This window comes from Corvus brachyrhynchos, unplaced genomic scaffold (assembly GCF_000691975.1).
Source record: "Corvus brachyrhynchos isolate BGI_N302 unplaced genomic scaffold, ASM69197v1 scaffold933, whole genome shotgun sequence".
NCBI classification, from domain to species: Eukaryota; Metazoa; Chordata; class Aves; order Passeriformes; family Corvidae; genus Corvus; species Corvus brachyrhynchos.
Genome location: NW_008237401.1, coordinates 250,933 through 262,918, shown reverse-complemented (window position 1 = coordinate 262,918; position 11,986 = coordinate 250,933). Strand labels below are relative to the sequence as shown.

General features: G+C 62.1%; 1 protein-coding gene across 1 annotated transcript in view; it reads right to left on the bottom strand.

The window, feature by feature from the left end:
• Positions 1–611: 611 nt before the first annotated feature.
• Positions 612–11,986, bottom strand: part of ASIC1 (acid sensing ion channel subunit 1) — a 29,913-nt gene continuing 18,538 nt past the window's right edge. The window contains exons 2-11 of the mRNA XM_008630964.2: positions 4,163–11,464; positions 3,310–3,460; positions 2,716–2,843; positions 2,366–2,516; positions 2,229–2,285; positions 1,995–2,148; positions 1,818–1,909; positions 1,479–1,558; positions 1,281–1,385; positions 612–1,071 (exon numbers count right to left, since the gene is read on the bottom strand). Of these exons, the coding sequence (XP_008629186.1) occupies positions 967–1,071; positions 1,281–1,385; positions 1,479–1,558; positions 1,818–1,909; positions 1,995–2,148; positions 2,229–2,285; positions 2,366–2,516; positions 2,716–2,843; positions 3,310–3,460; positions 4,163–4,786 (1,647 nt within the window). The 5' untranslated portion in view covers positions 4,787–11,464 and the 3' untranslated portion in view covers positions 612–966. The remainder of the gene's footprint in view (positions 1,072–1,280; positions 1,386–1,478; positions 1,559–1,817; positions 1,910–1,994; positions 2,149–2,228; positions 2,286–2,365; positions 2,517–2,715; positions 2,844–3,309; positions 3,461–4,162; positions 11,465–11,986) is intronic.

Sequence of the window (11,986 nt, the reverse complement as noted above, 5' to 3'; positions counted from 1 at the left end):
CCCCTGTGAGCCCCGGGGGGGTTGGGGCTCTGGTGCCCACCCAGCCACGGTGGTGCCAAGGGGGTGTCCCCGGCTGGGCCCGGCTGGGGGCTGCAGCCAAATGGGGCCAGGGGTTTCCTTCTGCCTTTCTCCCCGAGGATGGCTGGGTTTGGGGCCACAGGGTTCCCTGGGGACGGGAGGGACTGCGGGGCAGTGCTGGCACTGGCCAGGCTGCCCAGAGCCCAGGAGGGGTGGGCGGGGAGGGACAGTGCCCGGTGTCCTCAGAGCCGAGGTGGCAGCTCCCAGCTGAGCCCCCTCGGTGCTCCCGGGGCTGATCCCGGGGCAGATGCCAGGGCAGGGAAGACGTTCTGGACAGGTGGAGGAGCTGCGTCTTCGTGCCGGGAGCGCCCGGGCGAGGCTGGGCTGCGGGTCCCGGGGACAGAGGAGCTCTCCTGGAGCTCCCGGCCTCTGCCCCGTGCCGGGCACGCCGGGGGCTCCTCGATGATCCCCCCACCAGGCACAGGGGGCCCAGCAAGCGCGGCCAAGGCATTGGAGTAGGATGAGCATGGAGACGACGGAGGACAGACGGACAGGGCTGTGGATGGAGACTGCGGCCGAACGGCTGCTTCTTCTTGGCTTCTGGGTTTTAGTTAAAAAGGCCGAGGGGCGCCAAGGGGGAGCCGGGGCAGGCCCGTGCCCTGGCCCACTGTGCGTGTCGCTCCCGCTGCGCGGGACGGCCGGGCTGGAGCGTCCTGGAGTCTCTGAAGGAGCAGGGCAGGCGCAGAGCAGCTGCCGCGGCGGCTGCGCCAGGGTCCGGCATTGCCCGACCCCACTGCCCGCCCCAAAATCCGAGGCCGTCGCTCTTGTCCGTGTCCCACCGTGCCGAGGAGCAAAGGCCCCCTAGATGTGTCTCTCCGCTGGCGCTGGCGGGGAGAAGGGCAGCTCTCGCAGGGCTTTGGTAGCTCAGGTTGTACATCCAGACGTCGGTTAGCAGGTGAAGTCCTCAAAGGTGCCCCGGGCCGGGTGGTGAGGTAGGATGTTGGCTGCGTACGTCATGCCTGCTGGGTGCCCCCGTATGCTTTCACAGGGATTCTGCAGGATAAATGGGATGTTGGGGTCGCTGGTTTCATCCAGGTCCTTGCACAGACCCAGCGTTATCCCCCCCAGCATCTCTGCCTGGCCCCTCTGCGCCTTTCCCAAGCGCTGCCCAAAACGGTGACTGCCCACACCACAGCAGCAGGAGGGGACAAGCAGGAGGGGGGGGACAAGCAGGAGGGCACCGTGCTGTGCCCCGCACTCACGTGGCGCTTCACGTCGTCCATGCTCAGCGCGACGCCCTTGTCTGTGTTGCTCCTCTTGTGGTTCTTGCGGCACTTGCCCCGCCGGCACAGCCGGTGCTTTATCACCTGCCAGAGCCACATTTCAGCACCGTGGGGCTCAGGGGTGGCTCTTCCCCATGTCCCACACGAACACAGCCATGGGATGGAGGAGACGCTCACCTCATAGGCGTAGTCGAACAGCTCCAGGACTGTGAGGATACTGGCCCCAATGAACAGCCCCATCTGCCCTCCAATGTCACCTGCAGAGGAGAGGGAAGCCATCAGGGTGGCCTGAGTCCAGAGTCGGGTGGCAGAGGGAGCAGAGAAAGGGGCAGAGCTCGTCACCGCTGTGACCGGTGCCTGGTCATGGCAGAGCACGCCCTGCTCCACATCCGCGCTGTCGGCACATCCCGGTGCCTTGGGAACAGGACCACGGTGACAGGGACAGCACGAGACCCCCTCGCTGGGGGACTCTGGCTGGGGACTGTCACAGGGCTCCCCACAGCCACCAACACTCACCCAGCAAGCCAGCCACCTCGTACGCCTTCTTCTGCTCGATCGTCTCGTAGTTCAGGGCTTCAAAGAAGATATCCAGCACCAGGATGTTCTCCCTGTGCAGGACAGAAGGGACATCAGGCTGAGGTTTGGGATGGAGGGACCAGAGGGTGCCCTGCCGCCGCGGCCGCAGCGCGTTACCCGATGTACTGCTCCGACTTGTTGTACTTCTTGGCCAGGTATTTGGCCGAGGCCTTGCTGGGAATCTTGACCATGGAGAGCTCTTTGCCGTAGCGGGTCATGTTGCAGGGCATCTCGCAGATGCAGTACTCGTTGTCCTTCTCCACCAGGAAATCTGTGCAGGGAGAGAGGGGGATGGAGAGATGGAGAAACCCAACACCCGCAGCTCCATCCCACGGGGCCGGGCAGCCTCACCTAAGGCCGGATCCGCACACTCCTTGTACTGCTCCGGGGTGCAGTAAGGGGCATCGCCTGGGGAGACACAGAGCAGGTTTTCCAGGTGGGACCACACTGGAGGGCTGGGCCAGGGCCGGGCTGGGCGCGGGGCTCACCTGGCATGTGCACCATGCGGCAGTTGCAGTTCTCCACCAGGTACCGGGTCTCGCAGTCGATCCGGCAGGCCGTGATGCTGTAGGTGTCGTAGAACTCCGAGTCACCCGCCACGGCCTTGCAGTCGCCCCAGGGAGGCGGCAGGTAGATGAGCTGGAAGGGGAGAGAAGCCAGGAGTGAGGAGAGAAGCCCTCCCAGCCCCCAGCGTGGCAGGGGACAGACGCCCTGGTGGCATTGGTCCCCAGGACCGGCTCCTCCTCTGAATCCAGTGTGGGGACAGGGGCACAGTGAGGAGGCTCTGCTCCCGCAGCGCAGGGTGGGAGGGGACATCCCAGACCTGCCCAGTTCCTACCCGCTGCTCCTGGCAGGACACAAAGGTCTGGAAGCCGGGGGCCACCCCGAAGCCCAGCTGGTCGATCAGCGGGGGCTCGTCCTGGCTGTGGATCTGCACCTTGATCCCGGCTTCAAACGAGGTCTCATCTGTGGCAGAGAGAAGCGGGGTGAGCACGGCACTGTCCCTGCTCTGAGGGGCTGTGCTGAGCCTGCTGTGAGAGGCACCACAACTTCTGCCTCCCACGCTTCCCCTGGGCCAAGTCATTCATCCACGTGTCCATCCATCTGTCCATCTGTTTGCTGCTCCACGTCCTTGCCCCCTCCACTCCACCCCGACCCCCCTGCTCCACACCCAGGAGCGTGGCAGGGAAAGTATTTGCCTCTATTTATAAACAAGTGATGGCTGCGTGTCTAAACGATGGGGAGTTGCCATGGCAAAGAGCAAAGACAAGGAGGAAAAGGGAAAGAAAAGACCAGAAGTGATGAGAAATGGAAGGAGGGAACAGGAGGGAGCCTCAGGATGTGGATCTGTGGTCTGGGGAGCTGGGAAGGGGCTGGGCAGCACCCCAGGAGCTGCCGGTGACTGAGTGGACCTGCTGGGGCAGTGGGTTACCTGTCTCCCCCCACACCGGCAGGTACTCGTCCTGCTGGATGTCCAGCATGATCTCCAGGCCATTGCCAGTGCCCCCCTTCATGGTGATCAGCCGGGGCTTCCCGTCCTGCCCCGCATTGAAGGTGTAGCACTTCCCGTAGCGCGTGAAGACCTGCAGGAGAGGACACAGGGCTGAAGCTGAGCCCCTCTGCACGGAGCCAGGAGAGCGTCCCCAGCCCCAAAACTCAGCCATCCCAGCCTGGGCATGGTCCAACCCAGGCTCCTGACCCAAGGGATCTCTCTGTGTTGGAACTGCCCTGGTGGAGGATGAGATGCTCCCACAGGGATGGACTCAGAGGAGACACTGCAGATTTACAGCACCTTGGCCCCAGAGAGCCCACGGCAGCTGTGGCTCCCCGAGGAGCCTGATGCCTGCACCGGTGCCTCCTCCAAGCCCTCCTCCATCCCTGCAGAGGACAGGGCTGGACAGGATCCTGCACTCTCCCATCCCTCCTCGGCCATTCCAGCTCTCGCCTCCGGCAGCCGGCACGGCCCCAACACCACGGAGCTGCTGCCAGCCTGGGCAAGGGGCATGTGAGGGCAGAGGGCTCAGACCACATGGTGCTCCACAAGCCCTGATGCCACCAGGATGGAGGTGCCAGGCACCTCCTTAGCAAGCACAGCCCCGGGGATACTCTCCATGTCCCGCCAGCGGGTCTCCACAGCCGGTGCCATCCCCAGCTCTGGCAGACAGGGCTGAAATATCAGCCTGTCCCTGAGCAAGCTCCAAGGGCAGCATCACCTGCCGTGCCTGATCCGACACCAATCAGCTCCGGAGCTGCTCCCCATGCCGGGCCACCCTGGGGCTACTCACCGGCGCAAAGTCCCTGGGGCCGCAGCGCTGGCCGCGGTAGCTGCAGCTCAGCAGCATGTCCTCCAGCTGGTGGCAAGTGCGGTTAAAAAACCCGTACAAATTTAGGGGCTCGTCCTCCTCCCAGGGGCCAGGCTGGGCCGGGGTGAAGCCCAGCTCCATCCCAGGCTCGTAGTCGACCAGGGGGGCCAGGTAGAGCAAGTCCTCGTGGCTGAGCTGCGAGAGCTGCACACGGTTGATGTTGCAGAAGGTGACGGCGGGGAAGGTCATCTCGGGGCTGTCCTCCTCGCTGAGCAGCGTGACGTGGTGGTACTCCAGGTAGTAGGCGATGCGGTCGGCCACCTGGTAGAGGAAGACGGAGAGGGAGAGGAGGAAGGCCAGCGCCCACAGCGCCTGCCGGGCGCCCAGGCTGCCCTCCACGAAGATGTGGCTCAGCCCATGCAGGGTGCAGCTGCTGGCAAAGGCCACGAAGTCCGTGGTTGCCGCTGTGTCCTCCTCGTCCTCTTCATCCTCGTCCTGCCCGTATAGGAACTCGTCTGCTCCATCTTCTCCCTTCCCAGTGGCTGCAGCATCTTCTGGTCCTTCCTCACTGGAGAAGGAGATGGTGCAGAATATCTGGAGAGGCATTGCCCGGCCTGGGGGTCCCAGCTGTAGTATGGAGGTCCTGGCTCTGGTGTGGGGGTCCTGGCCCCTGCCCTGCCACAGCCTGGGGGTCTTCAGTCAGTTCCTCGGTGGAGAGGAGCTGGGGAGAGCAGGGGAGGGGGAAGGGGCAAGTTCAGAGAGGAGAAACGGCGAAGGGAAAAGGAGTGAGGCGAGCGGGAGTGAGGGAGAGGAGCAGAGGGATGCTCGGGGTATATCAGGAGCAGAAGGAGGGGAGGAGGAGCGAGGGGCGGATCCGCGGGCTCCCCAGGCCCCCCGGGACTGGCCGGTTGCGGCTGCCAGGACGGAGCAGAGACGTTGCTGGCTCCAGAAGCGCCGTGGGAGCTCCCAGTGCTGCCTGGGGGCCCGAGGGGCTGCCGGGCTGGGGGCACACAGTGTGTGCGTGTGCAGGTACCCGGCACTGCGTCCCCACGCCGTGCCCTCCGTCCTTGCGTGGTCTGGCCCTGGCAGCCCAAGCGGCTGCTCCAGCCAGGCCCTCCCTGCTGGGTCCCCGGCTGTCTCCAGAGCCGCCGTATGCCAGGCTCTCTGCACTCGTCCTCAGGGCAGCTGGAGCCAGAGGTTTTCCCAAAATGCCTGTGACACTGTCCTGGTTCAGGAAGGATGCTGTGGCGTCCTCACACTCCTCCCGCCCTGGCAGTGCCCATCCCTGCAGGCTCATCCTGCTGTGCCACAGGGCACATGAGAATCCAGCAAGTCCAACGTTTCGAGCGGTGTGAGGTCCGTCCTCCTCCAAGCAGGGCTGGTCTGGGCAGGATTTGGGCGCTGTTCAGGCAATGAGTCCTTCTGCAGAGCCCAGGCAGTGCTGGCTATGTCACCTCGCGCTTCGGATCCCAGTGGGGCACAGGGAGCCACCTCTTCCCTCAAGGAATGGCATCCAGGCCTTGTGCTGCTGGGCTGGGGGTCCCAGAGAGCAGCTCTGGTGCAGGATGCTGGATGGAGCCGGTGGCTGCCAGGAGCACGGGCGTCTCCTCTCTGCAGCAGCGCAGCCCCTTCTCGTGGTTTGCTGTTTTCCTGCACTCAGCACTTTATAAAAGCATCCAGAGACCACAGAGCAATCTCCAGCCCCATCCCGGCACCGCCGTCACTGGCCCGGGGGGAGAATCTAAATCCGGCAGCACCTGGCTGTGCAGGGGCTGGATGGGAGGTTTGGGCTGCTGCCTGCGTGGGAGAAGCTCACCCCAACCCCTCGGTTCGGCTGCTGTGTCTCGTTCCCCTTGCACCCTGCGGGGCTCCCAGTCCCTGAGCACATCCCAGTGCAGATGGACGCCACAAATTGGGAGAAAAAACCAGTCAGGAACTCAGTAAAAATCTGGCCTGGTACCAGCACAGTTATCTGCGATTCCTGGGCAGGTGATGCCAGTGGAACAGGCACTGGGGATCCCTGCTGGGGACAGTGATCCGTGATGTGACAGTGGGTTGTCCCATCCTGGGGCTCCCCAAGCTCAGAATGCCCTTCAGTAGGGCCCTTGTGTAAGAGGGACTCTGGCAGATGCCACTTGGGGGCCTGCAGAAAGGGTGGATGACCTTGGGGACGAGCACCAGAGCCACAGGATGAAATTTCATCAAGCCAAGATCAAGGTTACACCTTTTGGGAGCATCCCAGAGAATCTGAGATGAAAACTCCTCCTGGGAAAGAGGGTCAGGAAGGTGGATTCGGTGGCTGGGAGCCACCAGGACATGGGCGCCAGGTCACACGTGCCCTGTGGGCACCTGATGGGGATGAGCTGCAGCTGCAGGGAAGGGCTGGGCTGTAACAGCATCAGGGATGCTCCTGGGAGGGGGTTTGGGAGAGCTGGGCTGGTTCAGCCCTGTGGGAGCAGGCTGGGAACACGCGGGGCTGATCCCACACAGACTGGCACTGGAGGATGCTCTTGACAGGGAGGAGCAGGTAGGAGCTGTCTGGGGCTGGGATTTCTGGTGCTCCCAGCTCTGGGACTGAGTTCCTGTGCCATGGCTGTAGCGGGGAGAGGAGAAGGGAAATGGAATTAAGGAACTGCAGGTTGAGAGGGTTGTTTAGCCCTGTAGGTGAGCGGTGCTGCCCGGGACCAGCAGCAAGTCCCTGAGGGTGCGAGCGAGGGGCGGATCCGCTCCCTCGGCGCGGGGAGGTTTAATGTGTCTTCTTGGGAGCAATTGCAGCAGGGAGAGAGCGAGAAAGATGCTGTAATGAAAACATTCCATCATCGACTGGGGCCATTAACCTGCCTCGCTCGGCTTAAACGGCTCGGGGGGAGCGCCAGGGCCGGTTGGCAGCGGGGCGGGAGGACGAGCGCGGCCCGGCTCCGGTTACCACCACCTGTCCCAGCGGCGACACCCGAGCCGGGGTGAAGGTGACCGGGGACGGCCGCAGCCCGGAGCGCGGAGGCACCAGCGCCAAGGGGAGAGTGTCCTGACCCCCAGATCGGGGACAAACCGCGACCCCGTGTTGCAGGCAGGAGGGTGCGGCCCTGGTTTGTGCGAGTTTTGGGGATGCTGGAGGAGTCCTTGGGCTCGATCCAGCTCCTCCCTCGCCAGGAGTTATTTTTACCCTCTCTCAGGTAAAGCTTTGGCGGGGGCGAGGGACGGGGGATGCTATAATTAGCCGTGACATCAGCCCCCGTGGCGGGTGCTGGGATGATGCCGCCGCACCCGACCCGGCGCTGGGACCGGGGAAGCTCCGTGCTCTCCTCCCCGCCCCAGAGAGAGATGTGGGATGGGAGAAGGAGATGGGTTTTTCCTGCCTCCAGCACCGTGTTTGGACACTGTCCCGGGGCGGTTCGGCCCCGCTTGCTGTTCTGCAGCTCCTCACGGGCCTGGGAAAGGAGGTTCCCCGGAGCGGGGGAGCACGGAGGCGGCGAGGGGGAAGCGGGAGCGGGATTTGACGGCAGCAACAGCACATTTCACAGCCTGTCACGCTTTAATGGCAGAGGAGATCAAAGCCGGGATGGAGTTATTCATAGAGATAAACCAATCCCCGAGGAGGCGAGGAGAAAACAACATTGCAAGCTCTGTTATCCCAGGTCTCCGAGCCCCGGGGAGGCTGTCGCAGAAAGCGCCCCGGGAGCTGGACGCGCTCGGTTTTCGCCCCCCCCCCCCCCCTGCCAAAGACTGGCTGAGCCGGGGCTGAGCTGCCCACGTCATCCCTGGGGGTGCCCGGAGGTCGGAGCTGGCTGCTGGGAAGGGAGGGGGGTGAGGTGCAGCCCCGGGGGAGCCAGAGCAGCACGTGGGGATGGACATTTGGGGCAGATGGAGACCCCACAGCTGGGCTGTCCTGCTCCCACCACGCACCCGGCTGTGCGAATCGAAAGGGAGAAAAATGAGGTTTTCCACGTGTCTTGGCCCAGGGATGCGCTTTGCAGCTCCCGGAGCTGCCAAGATGGTGGTGGAGGCACCGGCAGTGCTGCCGCCGTCGCTCCGGGCGGGATGAGCCGCTCTGGGACGGCTCCAGGGCTGCAGATCCCTCCCTGACCCTGGCGAGAGACAGAGCAGAGGCAGCCAAGCAAGGTGGGATTGCCCCGGCAGGCGGGATCTGTGCCGGGACTAATCCTGCGCCCCTTATCAGATGCTGCCACCTTGCCTCGGCTCGCTCCGCCAGCCAAGCCGGGCGCAGCTTGTGTTATCCGGCCCTTTATCCCCCAGATTAGACGCTTCACAGTGGATTAGCATGTCACATTCTAATGCAGAAAAATTGATGATTAAAAAGGAGTTTTTCCTCTGTATTATTCCCCACCTCCGCCTCCTCTCCACCCCGTCCCCGCGGGCCCATCAGCCCCAGCCGCGGGGACCGGTGATGCCGCGGCGCTGGGGATGCCGGAGTCGCATCCCTGGATCAAACAGGGGATGGGAAACAGGAACCAAAGGTGCCTTTTTCACGGCGCATCCCGGCTGCTTCTGGTGGCGGGGTCCGGTACTCCAGGTCCCTGTGCCATTCCAGCCCCGTGTCCCCGGCTGCAGACTCAGCACCTGCAGCGCAGGACTTTAATAAAAAGCACATTATGGTGAGTAATGTGCTAAGTGGACTTCATTATAGAGCCAGGGCCTCCCTGGATCCCGTTGTTCCATATGATTTCATATCAGATGAGCCTTATCTCCTCTCCAAACGCTTCCATTTAAACTCTATTAATCTCTGAAAGCTTTCCTGGGCAAGCTCTTCCCAGCCAGCCCTGCCGGGTGCCAGTGCTGCTGCCCCAGGCACCGAGGCCACCTGCAGCCACGCTGGCCCGGAGTCTTGGGGACCTCAACCGGGACCCCCCCGCAGCTCCGTGGGCAGTCGAGCGCGTCCCTGGAGCCTTGGCTGTGATCCGCCGTGACGGCTCCGCAGCCGCCGCGTCCTCGTCTCCAGGATCTGTTTATGCTCCTGTAATTGAACCAGTTTGTGCTGCTGAGAGCTTCCCGGTGATTTGCCCGCCGGCAGTGTCCCTTTGTGCCGTGGACGGGTCACCAGGACTCTGCCAGGACGCGGAGGGTGCTGCCGAGGTGTCGCTAATTCCCGTGCATCCGGGATTATTCCTGTGGACCCTGATCCCGACGCCTTCCCGTGTTTCCTGCCGATCACGAATTCCCCGTAAGCAGGTTGCAATTTTTTCCGACATCCTTCACAATCGCTCAGACAGTTCATGCAGGCAGATTCGAGCCGGCGGTTTTATCGGAGGGGGGAAGATACCCATGGTATTCCAGTCTGGTTTCCTTGCTGTGCTCGCTCGCTCCGGTTCCGCACGTATCACGCTTTTCAAATCTAATCTAATCCAAGCAGAGCAGTCACACAGCCCCAGCATGTGGTGGCTCTGGAGGGGTCTCCCTGTCCCTGCCAGCAGAGCAGGGGTTTAAAATCCCTGATAAAGCACAGAGTGGGTGGGAACAGCCTGCCCCAGCTCCGTCCTTGGGGTAAGAGCCTGGATGCAAACACACCAAACCCTCCATACAGAAAAAAACCCTCCAAAAATAAATAACTGGTTATAATATCCAAGTGTGGGGGCTGTATAAATAAATAAGAGCCAGCGAGGAGCTCCTTGAGCCCTGGCTGGAGCAGGAATTGCAGCGCTGCCTCAGGAGCTCCGGCCAAGCTCCACAGGCGATAAAACACAGGCGGCTCTAAACAGCCAGAGAAATTAAACTGAGGCAAAAGGCCATGAGGCAGTTAATTTTCTGCTCTCCCTGTGGAGATCTGTGGCTCCAGAGGCTTGGGGGATCTGCCCCCTCCAGCCTGGCTTCTCCCCACTTGATATCAGGGAGAGTGGGAAAATGGCACCAGGAGGTTCCTGGGCAGGTCCTTTGGAGTCCTCAGAGAGCACCTTGCTATTGCCCAGCCTGGGGCTGGGAAAAACACCAAAGGGAGGCTGAGGGGAACAACTTGGAGCCCCTCAGATGCTGGTGTTGTCCAGGGCTGTGCTTCCAGCCCGTGGATCCCTTGGGACACACGTGCCCAGAGTGCCCTGTCCTCAGCCGTGAAAGCCTCACCTCCATTGCGGTCGGATACCACTTGAAAGCCTCCTCATCTCTTCCAGCAGCCACAGATGCCATTACAGCTTATTAATAATCATTAATAATTCATTTTTTAATGAGTCTTTATGTGCAAAGGCATTGCAAGAGGAACAGCAATGGCCAGAGGTGAAGCTGAGATGCTCTGAACTCTTGGCATGACACCTCCGGCTGTGTTGGACCCCTCCGGGTGTGCCAAGTGCTTTGGGAGTGTGCTGTGACACCTCTGGGTGTGCAAAGTGCTTCGGGGTGTGACATCCCCAGGTGTGCAAGGTGCTTTTTGTGTGTGTGACTCCTCTGGGTGTGCACAGAGCTTTGGGGGTGTGTGACCCCTCTGGGTGTGCACGGTGCTGCTGTGCAGGGGGAGCTGCTGGGGCTGGGCACAGCCCCTGGGCAAAGCCAGCGACTAAATTACACTGGCTGAGCCTGATCCTGATCCTGCAAGTCCTTCTCTAATCCCACCGATGTCCAGAGCTCTGAGGTTCAGGTGCTGGATGCACCATTCACAGCTCTAACAAAGTGGCTGCGAGGTGCAGGCACGTGGTGGCCTCTCGCTGTGCCATGCCAGGGCTGTGTTCTCATGCCTCTTGTTCCTGACCCTCTTTTGCACCGTCTTGGCCAAGATCAGTCGTGGTGGGCTCCGTGGTGCTGGTCCCACACAGCCACGGCGCCGGGGCTGTGCTGTGGCATCGCTGTCCTGCCGCAGAGGGAGAGTGAAGTGCAGCCGGCTTCCCACAAGAGTTCCCGTCCACGTTCGTGTCAGTGTGGGGTGAGAAAAGCCACAAGCAGCCGAGGGCTCCCCGGTCCTCCCGCCTGGCCAGGTCTGGGAACGCTCGGGTGAAGCTGGGGCAAGGAGGCAGCCGAGGAGCAACGCGTGAGTGTCTCTGCTCCGTGCCCGAGGGCGAAACAGCTCACGGCTGCTTTCTGGATGATTTGCTTTGAGCAAAATACAGTGATACTGGAAAATCTCTGAGCTGCCGAGCTCAGAACAGAGTCGGGGCTCTCCCAACCCGCTGCACTTCCCGGGAGAGCCGAGTCACCACCAGCAAACGGCTGCGGTCCCGTGCGTGGCGGCTCCTCTGCTCCATCACCTCCGATTATCTCGCGCCAGGCAGCCCATGTCCCGCTGGGTTTGCTTCATTCGTCTGGAAATCGGGGCAACCTCTGGGGTCAAACTCTGCTGCTGTTCGGCTGCAGAGAGAGGCCGATATGGGGGATGAGCCCGGGTGGAATTTGTCGATGATCCAGGTGGGGATGCTCGGCTGGGCCCCCGGGAGCACCACCAGGATGCCCGAGGTGAATCAGTGCTCGGAAACAATGGATACAAGCCAGCAGTTTCCAATGCTTATAAGTTATTTAGGAGCCTGTGTGCCGCTTTAAAAAGTGATTTGCATAAATCACTCAAATGTCTTACAGAATTTGTAAACGAACCGGCTCCGCTGGGGACCGTGGCGGGAGCTGCTGGGGCTCGGAATGCTGCTGGGAAGCAGCCCCAAACCAGAACGGGACTATCTGGGGCCAGTGGCCGTGCCTGGTGCCCACACGCTGTCCCCAAGTTGTTTTTCCAGAGCCAGATGGACCCATGCGGTTTGTTTATTAACTGTCAAAAGCTCCAGGAAATGTCTGGGTATCAGTAATTCCCGCGCCCGGTCTCTCCAGCTGTGTTGGAGATGCTTCTCACTCCGGCTCCGTGATTCTCCACTAACGCTGCAC